The 14,990-nt window shown below is 43.9% G+C and overlaps 1 protein-coding gene across 5 annotated transcripts in view; it reads right to left on the bottom strand.

Moving 5' to 3' along the window:
• The window catches only part of TSPAN4 (tetraspanin 4), a 422,379-nt gene that overhangs the window by 191,166 nt on the left and 216,223 nt on the right, over positions 1–14,990 (bottom strand). The window contains exons 1-2 of one of the 5 annotated variants that reach the window (XM_074543281.1): positions 2,713–2,955; positions 1,630–1,709 (exon numbers count right to left, since the gene is read on the bottom strand). The exons of 1 other annotated variant lie outside the window; for it this stretch is intronic. In XM_074543281.1, the coding sequence (XP_074399382.1) occupies positions 1,630–1,692 (63 nt within the window). In that variant the 5' untranslated portion in view covers positions 1,693–1,709; positions 2,713–2,955. Of the gene's footprint in view, positions 1–1,629; positions 2,597–2,712; positions 2,956–14,990 lie in introns of those variants that run through there. 3 more of the 5 variants (XM_074543282.1, XM_074543280.1, XM_014270268.3) reach the window with 3 other exon arrangements.

Below are 14,990 nucleotides of genomic sequence, written 5' to 3'. Positions count from 1 at the left end.
AACACACACACATTACTTGCAGCAGTACCTCTTCTCATCACATGTTTCAGTGGAAGATTAATATTGTCAGAGAAATCAGAATGCCTGTATCCTTTGAGGCAGTGCTGTGCACAGCCCTGAAAAGAGCTATTAATGCCAGCACCCTACTACTTTTCTCTAGCTCACACTTCAACTAACTGTCAGTGCTATCTATAATCTCAACCAGAGACAGTCAGTAGAGGCACAAAACTCAAAAAAGCAAGAAAGATAGTATTTGCCTTTTTCAGAAAGCTCTGGAGTAAGCTGCAATAAATATTAGATGACTTTTAGGGAAGCAGAAGCAACCAGAATTAGCCTTGAAAGACAGAATGCAGCCTTAACAACACTGTTTCTACCAATTCACCTAGGATGCAAAGAGAGCAGCTTCCTTGTGTTTCACAGCTCTGGTTAGTACTGTGCCAATTCAGGGGACTTGCACTAGTTTGTCACATCCTGACTCTTGGTATGGCTCAGGTCAGCAGGAGTTGCCTGCACTCTGTGTTTTCTGATGCACTGCAGCATGCCTTGCTCTGAGCAGCTGTACAGCAGCGCACACTAGAGAACAGCTCTCTCCATCTCACAGCCCTCCGAGCACCTCCAACAAGTCAGGGAGCACAATCAGCAACAGAGCACAGTAACATCCAGCTGCAAACACACAGCCCCTCCTTAAGTGCCACGACAGGAGGGGTGTCACTCCACAATACTCCTGATTTCCCTCAGCACGTTCATAAGCCACCTGGGAGGAACAAGCCCTCTAAAGGCACCTCCTGAGGATCGTGTAACGGACCTTCCCACATATGATTCTGGACAAGAAACTGAACTAGAAATCCTGTCCTGCCCTAGCAAACATGCTGTTCCCTTTTTCACAGGACTAACAGCATTTGTGACGTGGGTCCCCCCCACTCGCTTCTTTAGTCTCAACTACAGCCTACACTCCATTACAAGGGAGTGAAGTGCCCAGCCACCTAATTTATTAAAAAGATGATGACACACGCACGCCTCACAGTGATTTCATAAGCTCCTGGCACAGAGTAGCAGCCCCAGAAGCAGAGAGGAGCGCTCTGGTCTCTCTCCACCCACATCTTCAACAGGGAATGGCAACGCCAGGACCCACCACTGGCAGCAACAGAGAATGATTACCTAGAAATTCCTGATACAGGCTTTAATGTGCTGATGTACCAAGTATGCATCATACCATCTGCAACAAAGCAACAGATGTAAGCACGTGCTGAACCTCACAACCATGAATGGCCTCAGTGATTTCTCTAAGACTATGCATAACTTTTGAGGCAAACATAAGAATGAAAGATCAGGGCACAAACAAGTATACAGCTCTCAGGAGAACAAAGTGATGAAGGCATTCATACGACTGACCTCTATAAACACAACTCTTTTGTCTTCTACCACAGTTTTGAAATGCAGCTGGAGGCCAGTAAATGAGAGGATGAAGAAAACCCTCTGCAGACTATCTACACAAATTTATGAGGCCGCAAAAGCAGTAGCCTAGGCACCACTTTGTTCAACTCCTAAGTTTAAAAGTAGCAACAAGTTCACCTTCCATCTCAGTAAACAGACACAAAAATCGATTCACGGTTCCAAATGTATACTCACCCAGAAGAGAAGGTTGAAAACAAACATTAGGTACTTGATACACTGCAGGCAGTTGTGAGCCATGCTGCACCTCTTCAGTTCTAGGAGAAAAATAAATGAGAGATCCAGGTAAAAGACAACGTACTTGTTTCCCTTGGGGGTCGTGTACTTAGCCTTGGTGGCCTTCGGGCCAGGGTTGGTATGAAATCCAAAAAAAGAGTTGCTGGCAGCCCCAAACTGGCCACCATACATGCTGCTGTATCGACGGAAGGCGCCATTTGGGAAACTGTAATCCTTGCTGTCCAGGGAAGGGCTCCTGTGATAGGTGGACTCATCGGTGCTGGACCTGCGCATGGTGGCTTCAGCTGTCCCGTTCCTGCTGCTCTGACAGCCGTGGGTGAAAGGTTGGTGATATTCCTTCCTTCCTTCTCCTCGCTAAGAATCCCCTATTGCTTTGCACCAGCTGTTCTTTCCTCTGCCATCCTGCCAAGGAGTTACGCGTGCTGTGCGGCAGCAAAGTTGGTGAACTGAAGTCTGCTTAGCCAGAAGTTAGGGAGCAGCGTGCTTCCACATGAGAAAGACTTCTGCACAAGTAAACATTCCCGTCACTGTCACGATCTTCCCTCCCGGGCCACCCCGCTATCAGGGAAGGAAAAATCAGACAGAGATCTACTGTACCCAGAGCAAAGAATTTTAAAAAAAGGAACCGTGACCTCGCTCGGCTCGCAAATGCCGTACAAAACCCCGGCTCCGCATGCCACACACAGACAAGAGAGTGCCGCTGCCCGAGACCCGCGGCCGGCAGGCAGGGGCAGGATTATCCGACAGGCGAGCCGCTGCCGAGGCGCTTTCCCGCCGGCCGCATCGCTGCGCCCCGCGCCGCCGGACTCACTGGGCGCATTCCCGCATCCCGCTCCCGCGGCGGCCGCCTGTGGAACGCCGGCCCCGGCGCTCCATTCCCGGCGCGGCCGCCCCTCCTCCGAGCGCCGCGCCAATGGCGCTGCCCGCCCCCCGGCCCGGCCCGGCCCCGGCCCGCCCTCACAGCCCCGCCCGGGCCGCCGCTCCCCCCCGCCCCCAAACCCTGAGCGCGGCGCGGAGCCCGACCTGGGCCAGGTGGCTTTGCGGGGCTGCCCGGTGCTCAGGCGGCGCTGCCGAAAGGAACGGAGTAACTGCGTGCAGTGGAGGATTCGTACGCAAAAGCGCTGGGGATGCTCCGCGGGGAGCGGGGTCAGGACGCACCGTGCTCCCCTTGCCGGAAGGCTCGTTTGTTCCGCGGCAGATCCATTACCGGGATGCTCCTAATTCGCTCCGTCCCACGGAATCATCACTCAGCACCGCGTATGGCCAGGTCATTTGTCCCCTGTCAGAACGCACTGATCGGCATCAAGCTCCGTACCCTGGGGAGCACTTCCCTAAAATCTGACAGCTCCCACAGGCATAAAAGAGTTGAAAATGTGCCACACACAACTTTTTCGGGAAGGAAATATCTTACTGAAACTGTGGCAATTACAGTATTAATACTCAGGATGCAAGACTCATTTACCATCTTTGCCCCAAACTCCCTGTGCAAGTAATTCACTTGTCTCTGCATGTGCCACCTCCTTATCTGTCTGCCTCCCTCTCTGTCTGCCCTTTGATTTTGACTGCAGCCTACTGAAACTACATCAAAAGATGGCTGGCTAACATTTTTTTAAAACGCCTGCCCAGCAGAGAATTAATCAAGATGAAAACAGATTTCCTTCCTGAAGCATCTTGCCAGTCTCAGCACAAATCAAGAGACATGGGCACCAATTAATTAAAGAACAAATTAGTAAAAGTAAAATGAGCTGGTTTTGCACATAGCCTAAGCAGTTCGCCCCTGCAAACCACCCTCTAATTCTGTTAATTTACAAACTGCAAACTTAGAGTCTAATAATTTCTCTTCATTTCCTCCACAAACTATAAATACACTGACCATACCTGGTGCAAGCTTTAGAAAGAAAGAACCTGAGCACAAAACACAAGGGTAATAACTCCTGCACCATCTGGCTCAGTAACTTTGATGAGTTACCACTTCCCAGTTTTTGATTTCTCTACCTCCAAAATTAGCTTTCTACTCCCCTCCCTTTCCTGCACAATATGAATTCTGTCCCCCTTAAAGGAATCTTCCTTCCCTAGCGAATAAAGATGGTCCAATGGAAGCAGATCTGTTCTCAGAATTCCCAATATACTGTTAATTTTTTCCTGTGCTACCAAACACTTCTGCCTCCACCCTTTCTCCTCACCTGTATTACAACTAGACAGTTTAGTAACAGAAACCCAAAAGTCATTCAAATATTTTCTGTGTTTTCTGTCAGTGTGTAAAAATGCCTGTGCACAGAGCACCATACTAAATGGTGAAAGAAAAACTGGGTACAGCTCAGCACACAAATTGTGCTGAAGCAGTGACAAGTCAGATAACTGTGATTTAACAAGGGTGCCCATGGTACTGCATTTAACAGAGGAGAATTTGGCATATTTACCGTAAACTAGACAACTGAAGCCCAAAGGCAGCTCATTGCTATCTGGATAAGAAAAGGGTTAGAAATCACTTGCTTTCCCCTTTCCTGAAGGCAAGAAATCATCAATTCTTAAGAGAATTAAGTCCTTAATACAGTGGAATAATTCATAAAGCCAGGATCTAAGGTAGAAGGAAGAATTTCTAAATGTTTGTTTTAAATAAAAAGTAATAAGCATCAACACACAGTATATATTTCAGACAGATGCAGAAAATGTTTGAGGAAGGCTGAGGTCCTGCATAACCCTTACAATAAAGGGTACTTTCTCCAGCCTCTTTTTACCATCATCTTGTAGCACACCTCATGGAAATGACAACTTTTTTAAGGCACTTAAGTGTAAAATGTAGTTCTCAAATAGTTGCTGTCCTTTCTCATGACAATAACAACAGCTAATTAGAAACAGAGTCATTTAGTAAATAGGCATTACAATCATTCTTTTATTAAATCTTCCACACCAGGAAACCCAGTCAGAATCTCTAGCCTAAATGAGAAACCTTTGAGAAAGCAGTGTTGCACCAACAAGCTAACTGCAGCTTGGATGACATGCTCACATGAGGGAGCGATGTCCTGCAGGGGGACTGGGGGAAATCAATGAATGGAGAAGGGCTGGTGAACTCTACTCTTGCCCATCTCTGGTGTGAAGTGAATGGAAAGGGCATGCTGGGACCCATGCTGACATTTTAGCTGTTTAACAATAAAGTGATGTGTGAACCAAGAAGAATAAACTTTGGAAGCATTGCATCACTGGGGCATTGTGTCTAAAGGGTGACCCAAAGGACAGGCAAATTAGAGCTTTCACAAAACTTTTTGTTAATGACTGAACCTAAAATCACGGTGTGGACCTAGTGACCTCCGTTCACCTCTGCTTAACATCTATTTTTTCTCTCCCCAGCTGCATCTCTATATTCCCATCCTGTGGCCAATTCATATTGATTCCTCTACACAAGAAAGCAAGCACTGTGCAGTCTCGCCAGCAGAGGTTCAATTTGTATTGATTCTGGTGGCACACTACCATTTAGGTTATAACAACTCTGTCCCTACCACTTTAAGTGGAGTGCTGGTAACCCTTCACTGACTCCTGCCAAAACCCTGGCCCTGAAAGAGAAGAGGCAGCAGTCTCACTGTAATGACAGCAGGTGAACTCCAGGCAATAAACTGTGAAAGGCTTGGGCATCAGGGACAGATCTCTTAACTCTGTTATCCCTCACACCCTTTCTCTGAGCAGCCCCAGCTTTCACCTGAAGACACCCAGCCCACACTCTGCACCTCACCCTGAGCTGCAGCCACCACAGACCCCACACCACCTCCCTTATTATTTTGAATACTGCTTTCTCTTCTTCCACCATGATTTAACACTCATGACCACAAGACATCAGTGCCTTCAGCTCACACAAAATGCAGCACTAATTAACCTCTTCATTAATTTAGTCTCCTAAGTCCTTTAGTGGTTGCGCTGGTTTTCCCCTATTAATGCCTCTTGTCACTATCTTCAAAATTCTGCATACCTACTCCATCCTCCTAATGAAACAACTCACTTTGAATTAACCTCAGTAGACGTTGTTAAGTGACCCACAAAATAAAAATTTTAAGAACCCTGCTAGAAGGTATTAGTGAAATACACTATTTAAAACAGGGTGTGGATGTGACAACTGCTCCCATTCTGCAACAGAGAAGTGTGCAAAGGCATGCATGGGACAGGTGACATCAGTCCCAGTAGCTTCAGTGAACAACATGACTAAGATCAAACATTACTACAAGAGTGGCATCTTCTTGTGAGTTATTAGCTTTGCTTCACACCACAGCACTGAAATCAGCTAAGGGTGATCAATTGGTGAATACACTCCAAATGATCAACTTTTTAATTTCATGTACATACAGAGATCACCACAGAAAAGTGTTAATCAAACCTGTCTGGCCCTGCTTGTCTTTTCCTTCAGCAACATGCGTGGAGAGAAATCCCTTGTTTGCTCACCCAGTGCACTCTTTGCAGCTACTGTTTGGTTAATTTGATTCAGTGGTGCAGGTTTTATAAAAATTGCACAGCTTCCAAAAATCTAAGAGAAATATCTCTTCTGACTGGAGGGTGAACCAAAGTTCAGGGCCAAGCTGGCTGTTTCAGCTAGGAGGAAAAAAAGCCTTGTGATGGAGTCTTTGATTTGTTTGCTTTTGTATATTCATTTTGCATGAGTATAAATGACTAAAAGAGCAAAGCAAAGAGAGTGAGGATATGATTTTTACCTGTCAGCCTCACGCTGCCACAGGTTTTCAGTCTCTGCTCAACCATGCCCAGGACTGTTTAGTGTCTCTAAGTGACAGAGTGGGATCCAGCACACCCTCACCAGATTTGCAGATGCCAGCAAGCTGAGTGGTGCAGTCACCACACCTGAGGGATGGGATGCCCTGCACAGGGATCTGGACAAGCTCTGAAAGTGGGCCCATGGAAACCTCATGAGATTCAGCAAGGCCAAGTGCAGGTGCTGCACCCTGGTTTGGGGCAACCTCTAGCATCAGCCCAGGCTGGGGGATGAAGGGATTGAGAGCAGCCCTGCCCAGAGGGACTTGGGGCTACTGGCCAGCATGGCCAGCAGGTTGAGGTGGGGGATTCTGCCCCTCTGCTCTGATGAGAGCCCATGTGGAATAGTAGATCCAGCTCTGGAGTCCTCAGTTCAAGGAAGACATGGACCTCGGGACGGGGCCACAAAAGCAACCAGAGGCCTGGAACACCCTCCCTAATGGGAAAGACTGAAAGAGTTCAGGTTGTTCAGCCTGGAAAAGAAAAGGCTTCAGGAAGACCTCACTGCAGCCTTTCAGTATCTAAATGGGGCTTAAAGAAAGATGGGGGCAGGCTTTTTCATAGGACCTGGAGCCATGGGATAAGGGGTAATGTTTTTAAACTAAAAGATAATAGATTCAGACATCATATATAAGGAAAATTGTTTCACAGTGAGATGATGAAATACTGGAGGAAGTTGCCCAAAGAAGTTGTAGATGCCCCATCCCTGGAAACATTCCAGGTCAATTCAAGCAGCAATCAACAGGTTTCCTCCCTCAATCCTGCTCTCTCCTAAAACTTCACATGGTGCAATGAGCCTGCACATGTTGCCAAAGACTTTAAGCAAGGTGCAAGTGGGTCAGGAGGGGAGCCATAAAGCCAGCTCCCAAACCAAACACCAGACATGTTAAAGCACTCTCTAAAAAACAGGCAAATCCAGCAATATCAGTTCTCCTCTGGGCTGCAAGTCCTTCAGCTCAAAGAGTAGGACCATGGGGCTGTAAGCTGAGGAAATCTCTAGAATCTTTTGTTTTCAAAAGAAATAGGAATGTTTTTAATAAGTGAAACAGAAGACAGTATGCTTCCCTGCAATCTCAAACTTATCACACACCTAAGAACCCAGACCTTCCCTTTTATTTCCAGGGTCCCTGCTCATCCATTAGCAATTTCAGTATCTGTAAAAGGTTATAGATGCTGGAAAGGGTTGAGCCCTGGATTGCATGGGCAGGAGAATACAGTCAGATATTCCAGAGATTTCCTCAGCTAATACAAAAATCTGTTGATATTCACAGTTGTACTTACAACTACTTAAAATACTTACTGATGTCTCCAACAAAACTTTGAAAACACATTCTAGGCACAAGCAATTTCACTTATATAGCAGACTTCAGGGTTGGTTGGTTTGCTGTTTGTTTAGTTTCTTTCATTTTCTCTCTCTTTTTTTCTTTATAAATAAGGAAATTTGCATTAAAAAAAATCTTCAGTACTTAATAGCTCATCTCCTTCTGCTCACATGTCACCTGAAGTCATGATCTTTGGTTTATGGCATAATTAGTTGCTATAGAAATAACATAATCATAGACACAGAGAAAATATTCTTAGGTATGATTTGCAATGCTCTTTATTTAAGCCTGTGCACAAGTAACTTTGCAGAAACCTCATTCCTTTTTACGTGCTCTCATCTGCATAACTGCTGCAATCACCTCTGCCTGTGGATTCAGACTCACTGCTATTCCCACATGAACAACTCAGGCTGAGGGCATTTCCTGCACCCATACTGGAGCATCTGTGTGTTCAAACAGTGCTGAGAGTGTACATACATGCAGAATAGCTGGTGCCAAGCCAGACTAAACAAATAAAATCTCTTAAAAATTATCTGGTATCAGCCCCAAAACCCTGTGCACCACAGAGCTCTCAAGCCATTTGTGCTTTCTGAGCTTTTGTCATCCTGTTCTTTTCTAATGATTTTTTTTGTCCAATACTAAAATTTTTTAAGGAGATTCCTTGTTTCCCCAGGAAATTCTGCATATTTGAGACCTACACAGAGAGGATTATTGCAGCAGATAAAAGACAAGCAGTGCCAGTCTGCAAAGTCCTGAAGAAGCAGAAAGCCTGCTTCCCTACTAATGTCCTCAGCAATAAAGAATGAAAGAGCAGAAATAAAGAACCCATCTGACATGCCATACAAGAAGAGTTGTAGCCCAAATAAAACTTTTGTCAAGACCTATCTTTGTGGTGTCAGCAGGTCCTAGCAGCACAGATGCAATTTACGCGCTAGTTTTCTTAAAATCAGGTTACTTGCTCTAACCTGAGAGATCAGCTGACGTTCAAAGAAACACCATTTCAAACACACATGTGGTACTCATGATCTTTCTGTCAAGTATAATCAGGCATGAAAATCTTTCAACTGCACAGTTCCAATGAAAGGATAAAGTTATTGTGAAAGCAGAAGCAGAGAAAACAATATAATGACTTAGAAAAACTCAAGGATTCAATAATGTTCACTAACTAGTATCTGCCTTTTAACATCTTTATGGATTTTTTCCTTGGAGACTCAAAATGGACTCTCTTCTTGTCTTGCATTCTTAAAAACAGGACTAAGGTTTTGCACGCACATGAGCAGGAAGCAAAGTTCACATCACCATATTTCAGCTCCACTCCCAAAGCAGTGAAGGCCCAGAAGCGCTCACTGACCTCGCAGGCACCCGAGCGAGCGCTGAGCACATTGAAGAATCAGGTCACAGAGAGCCCATTTCAACTGAGTACTCAACCACAGTTTTCACTGCTTTGAGATTTTCATGGACTAAAATAGTAAGCATACATTAAATGCTTTCATGGGTGTGACTGGACATGAGGAGAAATGCAGTGTTTCAAAGGCTTCAGAACCAGCTGGACTCTGCACATGCTGCTGTAGCAGGAGTTTCCCCCCGAGCACACACATTTGAGGCTGCTGACCCACAGATCTGCTGGCTGGGAGGTGCCTTCAGCCAACAGAACAGGGTTTGAAATGGGGTGAGGAGCTCTTCTACCAACAACTCAGTCAGCAGATGTGAGCGAGCACACCAAGACCCCAGGGCCGGTCAGAGAAGTGATCTCTGCTGCTGCACCTGCATCCATCTCTTCATAGCCAAAGGTCCCCAACTTGCTCACAGCTCCCTTAGGCTCCCCTTCCAAAATCCAAAAGTGTGTTGGAGAGAGCTTAAAATTTAAAAAGTGAAATATAAAAGAGCCTCTAACAAATTAAAAGAGAATTTGAAAGGGAATAATACAGAAAACTACTATGTGATAAATATATATTGAGATTAAAATGTAATGAACAAAGAAAATGCAAGTGGCCATATATCTCCTTACATATAAGATTAACAGCTATTGTTTCTTTTCTTAATACTGTATGGAATCACCAGAATTATATCATCCCACATAGTAAAAGTAAACAGCAGTGGATCTCTTATCCTTGCCATCTCTGTAACCATTCAAGCAAAAATAAAGGAGCTTCTGATATTAAAAAATAAAAATAAATAAATAATTCTGGGCAGGAGCACAAGCTTTGGCTTTTTGATTTGCTATTCTGAGTATTCGTAACAGTGAACAGTCAAAATGACTTGAGGACTGCTAGCAGCAGGCACACATTTAAATACATATTTGAACAAACACAGAAATAAACAATTTAAAACAATAGCCTAGGATTTACCATCCTAATATGCATATTAGTGAGTACAATAGTGCTAATATTTGAAATAAAAAGTTTCTTTTGGAATAAAAAGTATCCCCTGCACTAGAAAGCATATATTTGTATTTACCTCTTCACATCACCACAATTCAGCTCTTTTTATATGTCACTGTCAAAATCTGTAGGTAAACTCATGTTCCTAAGGGTACATCTACACAAAATGAAGAAGCACCTGTATTTTACAGCAGAACACGTGTCATATCCTTTCTGCAAAACACACCTAAATTCACTTACCAAAACATAATGCAGAAGCTCTAGTCCAGCAAACTCAAGATGTCTTAAAAAAAAAAAAAACAAAAAAAAACTCATCCCTATTTATTAAGGTGCTTAATGCTATTAAACTTTCATCATGAAGGCTTTGTTTGGACAGAAATAAGGATATAACTTAGAGTTTTAATGATACAGAATGAAAGATAATTGGTGCCTGAATTAAGATGCTCATTGCAAAGGTACTACCAAAGTATCAGTTCAGTCTTTAAAGTCATCACCTATTTTGCATAGTGTCTAAGATTCTGCATTTAATCAACACTAAATTTGGGCATAAATTGCACCTGAGCATTTGTGCTCAGTGTTTTCTATTAGTCTGCAGTAGGCTTTCAGACATTCCTACTCTGTAAGAAACACTCGTCACAGGACCTTTGCAAAATTTAATCCTGCTAAATAAATCTAAGCTCTAGTATACGCTAAACTGCTAAAAATGCAAGGTCAACCTCTTCTGCAGTCTGACCCCAAGCAGTTTGTTTGCTGTGTTATATTTATGAGGATGTTTATGTAGGCAGATTTATACACAAAAAAATTATTCTGCATCAAATCACCAAGAAGCCATCTAAAAAGGACCTTTTTCACAGAAAAAGGATATCTGTTCCATAATGGTTTTTAGAAATGACAGGGAATGCATTAAGAAAAAACAGGCCTTCTGATTTCTGTATTCTGCATTCCTACCTTTAAACAGGATCTCTTATTTGATGGGGAAAGAAGACCTCCTTAGAAAAATATTTATTTTACAAGTATTTCCAGATATCTAAAGCATGTTAAGCTTCTGCATAGCTCTGGTATTGCTAATGATATTTATCTCAAATAACACACGATTATGAGCCTATAAAACTTTAATTAAGATGCTTTATAGCTTTTTATAGCTGTCACCCAAACCTATGCTGTAGGGTAAACTATACTTTTAATTTCTATTTGTGATGTTTAAACTGTGCAAAGAAATTCATTACAATAGAAGCTAGTTATTGTTTCTTAGAAGGCTACACAAATTCCTTGGTCCAAGTCCTTTTGGATAAACCAAACAAGTAATTTTTGTTTGCTTCCATTTTGGAATTCCTATGTGGTCGGCCAATTTTAAAAAACATTCATTTCTATGAGTGGTCATACTCAGAGGAGGTGGCATTCAATTTTTTATGCAAGATAGAGGCAGGAGGATTGAATCCAAGACTCCCTCTACCACTGTGGAATGGGATTTCTTTCTTGGTCTGTTTAAGACAGGATAGATGTGACAAGTATGACAGGACAGATGTGACAGGGCACTAAAGCTCCAAAAACTGGGAGGAAAGAAGGGCTGACATCCCCAGCAGAGTCTGCAAGGGCTCCCTGCTGGCCTGCCAGCTCTGTGGGGCAGACAAGCAGTCCCAAAGGCATCCTGGACACCTTTTCCTTCAGACAGCTCTTAGACCCTGCCCTACAGTGAAATATGTATCACCTCTCTCGCCTAAAAAAAACAACAACAGGAAGAATTTCAAGAGAAACATACTCCTTACAGATTTTTTTAAATGCAACCCAAAAAGAAATCAAATCAGTTTCTCAATAAGCAATTGAAGCTAGAAAATGTCCCTTTAAAATGACTCTCAGTGCTGCATGTGGCAGTCTGACGGCAGCTTCAGTCAGGCTACGAGCCCAGCATAATCCTGGCCTGGCCTCAGGTGCTGCTCCAACAGCAAACTCTGCTAGAAAGGGAACCAAGCCAAAGCTGGCTTTGGCAAGACAGAGGTGCAAATCTGATTTTTCTTCATGGAGTAAGTTACAGACCCCGCAAACTCAAGCCAGTTGCAGCTGGAAGCTGACAGCTTCAGATGAGAGGAATTTATCATTATTATTTTAGTATAAGAGCAGTTCACTGATTGCAGCTTGACAACTCAAGTTAATTAGTTGATGAAGGGTCTGATACACTCTGGCTGGCTCCACATCTGTGGACGATGACACAATCAGTAGAATGAAATCCATACTTAAATGGTCTTTGGTCTTTTTAATCCTAAACTACAGATCACAAAATCCACATAACAAAACCTAGAGATCAGAGGAACTATACAAGAGGTTCCCCTTCCTCTGGCCCTCAGGACAGTCTGGTCTCTGCTGCTTAGTGAAGCTCATAAACAGACAGACCTGACTTCAAAAGCATCCTCTTTTCTTCCTGGACTCCCAGTGGTTCTCAATAATAAGATCACTGGTCTGAGCACAGCCTGGCAATGTTCCCTTATGGCTGCTCTCCCCAGCAGGGAAATGCCAAGCTGCAGGCTTTCCTCTGCTCCTGCCAAGCACCAGGTGGGATTTACCCACCCTGTCAAAGGGATTATGTCAAGATCATCTGCCCCCCCCACCAATGCTCTGATGCTATTTTGCATCAAAACTTATGATCTGTTTCAATTCTTACCAACTGACACCTAAAATAGTATGTGAGGCCATGATATCCCAAGATCCTAAGAAATCCCAGAGAAGCACAAATGGCAGGGAAATCTGGCTGGAAAGTGATCTGTGTGGGGCTGGAGCCACTGAAAAGCACTAAGCAGTGAGGAAGGGGCAGAGCATTGCCTGTTGGGAACAACAACAGGCTGTGGCTGGTAGATAGACCTGGAGCCTCAGATCAATGGGAGCTACTGAAGAAATTCAGCCAGCCCTCTGCCAGACTCCACATGCAACTGCAGAGCATAGCTGTAAATCTCTCCATGGCCCCAAGCTTTTAGCAACAAGAAAAGCATCTTTTTTCCTCTGCCTTCCCTATTCAGATTTTTCACTTTTCAGGGCACAGCCTGCTTCTGTCTCCCCTTTTTACTTAGCACCTAGGAAGATGAACTGCACTTACACGTGCTCTCTTAAATCAAAAGCAGAAGAGACAACTGCAAAAATCCCTGGGTATATCTGAGATGTGATCAATCAGAGGTTGCTGGAGAGCAATGAAGAGAAAGGAGGTCACTTCCTACAGACAAAGACAATGAAATTCCAAGACCAGCAGCTCTGGTTCCCAGAAATGATGGGCAGAGTATGTAACCCAGCAGCCATCTCACCTTGGTCTCCCCAGTCCTGAAAGGGCTGCAGAGAAAGGCACACAGTTATGGGCATAAAACCACCATTTAGTAGGAGATGTACACAACAAACAGAAATGGCTGGCCAGGGAACCGGCTTCTGGCATGCTTTAATCTCATTTTAATCAATCACACAAGGACTTTGTCGATGGAGCTTGTATCCCTCTAAGAGAAACATTTCAGTCCTGAATCACTGCTTGTCTATGCTTCTTGAAGTCCCATAAAAGCAGATGAAGATTTTTTTGTGTATGTTATAGGACTGTTTCCTCCCAGTCTGACAGCAGCACAAAGGAATTCGCTTCAACAGCTTTCCATGATTTAAGTTTATTTTTTTGACCATGCTGAGTTCTGACAGAAGAGAGGTTCCAGTGAGGGCCATGCTTTATTCTACTACTAGGCTGCTATTGAAAATCTTAGGATGAATCAGGACAGCACAGATGCTGCAATAATGTTTGAGCATTCAAAGGACCTCAAAGATTATTTTTTGTTACAATCCAAACAAAAAACAAAACCACTTTTCATGTTGACATTAATTTCTATAACATGGCTTTAAAAACAAAACAACCCCAAAATTCGATAGAGTGTACCCAGGATGGCAATGCCTCAAAATTTGAAGCAGCGTGTTGGCATTTTTCCCAGAAAAAAAAATATATACCTGTGTAAGCACACACTTTTTTCTTCTTTTTTTTTTTTTTTGCAAATCAATGAAGCTCTGGGGTTTATTCGCACTTCAGTCAGTCAGAGGCAGAGACAGGCTGGTCTGTGCAGTGCATGAACATTTGAGGAGTTTGATTACCTGAACCAAGTGTGTGCATCAGAAGTAGCAAACAGCAAGGCTCTCTCAAATCCATGATGCTGAAGCCTTATCCTTCCTAGCCAACACAGAGATCTTAATTTGAGGGCTGCCTGTGCTTCTAGGACAGAGTTATTAGGCTATAATAAGCAAGCTCCTAACAGCAGGTTGGTGAGATTAAGAGAATCCCCTTGGTCATCCCCAGCTAGTTGTGAACAAATCCCTGCACCAATAGCAAGGCTGGCTAGGGCTTTTCTGTGGGATCAGGTTACAGAAGCTCCTAATCTTAAATCCTCCACCCAACCTACTGTGATGATGTCTGCAGCTCTGTCTGAGCCAGCCAGAAGTGTGACTCATTTTTTGTGGTAACAAGGAAGAAGAGATGCAGTTCCATACACACCCTTACACACTCCTGAAGAGGCATCTGAATGCTGTCCAAAACTTAATTACATGGCATGACAAGCTCTGACAATTAGCTAAGTAGATTGCATGATGGACAGGATTTTAAATAAGGATCTTACAAGGGGGAAACTCTGGAACAGGCATCGCTATTGTCATAACATTCTGAGCTGTCATGAAACCACAGGACCAACAAGAAAACCATACAGGCTTCACAGCTGTGACTGAAAAGGAAAGAAAAGACCCTGGGGGGAAAGGACCTATTAAATTGCATCTGTACCTCACATCCATCATCAGGACATCGTCCCCTTCCAAGAGGGCAGGACCACACGAGGATTTGGGTCTGCTCCAG

This window comes from Zonotrichia albicollis, chromosome 6, assembly GCF_047830755.1.
Source record: "Zonotrichia albicollis isolate bZonAlb1 chromosome 6, bZonAlb1.hap1, whole genome shotgun sequence".
Lineage (NCBI taxonomy): Eukaryota > Metazoa > Chordata > Aves > Passeriformes > Passerellidae > Zonotrichia > Zonotrichia albicollis.
The sequence above is the reverse complement of the archived record's forward strand: the minus strand, read 5'-3'. Positions and strand labels throughout refer to the sequence as shown.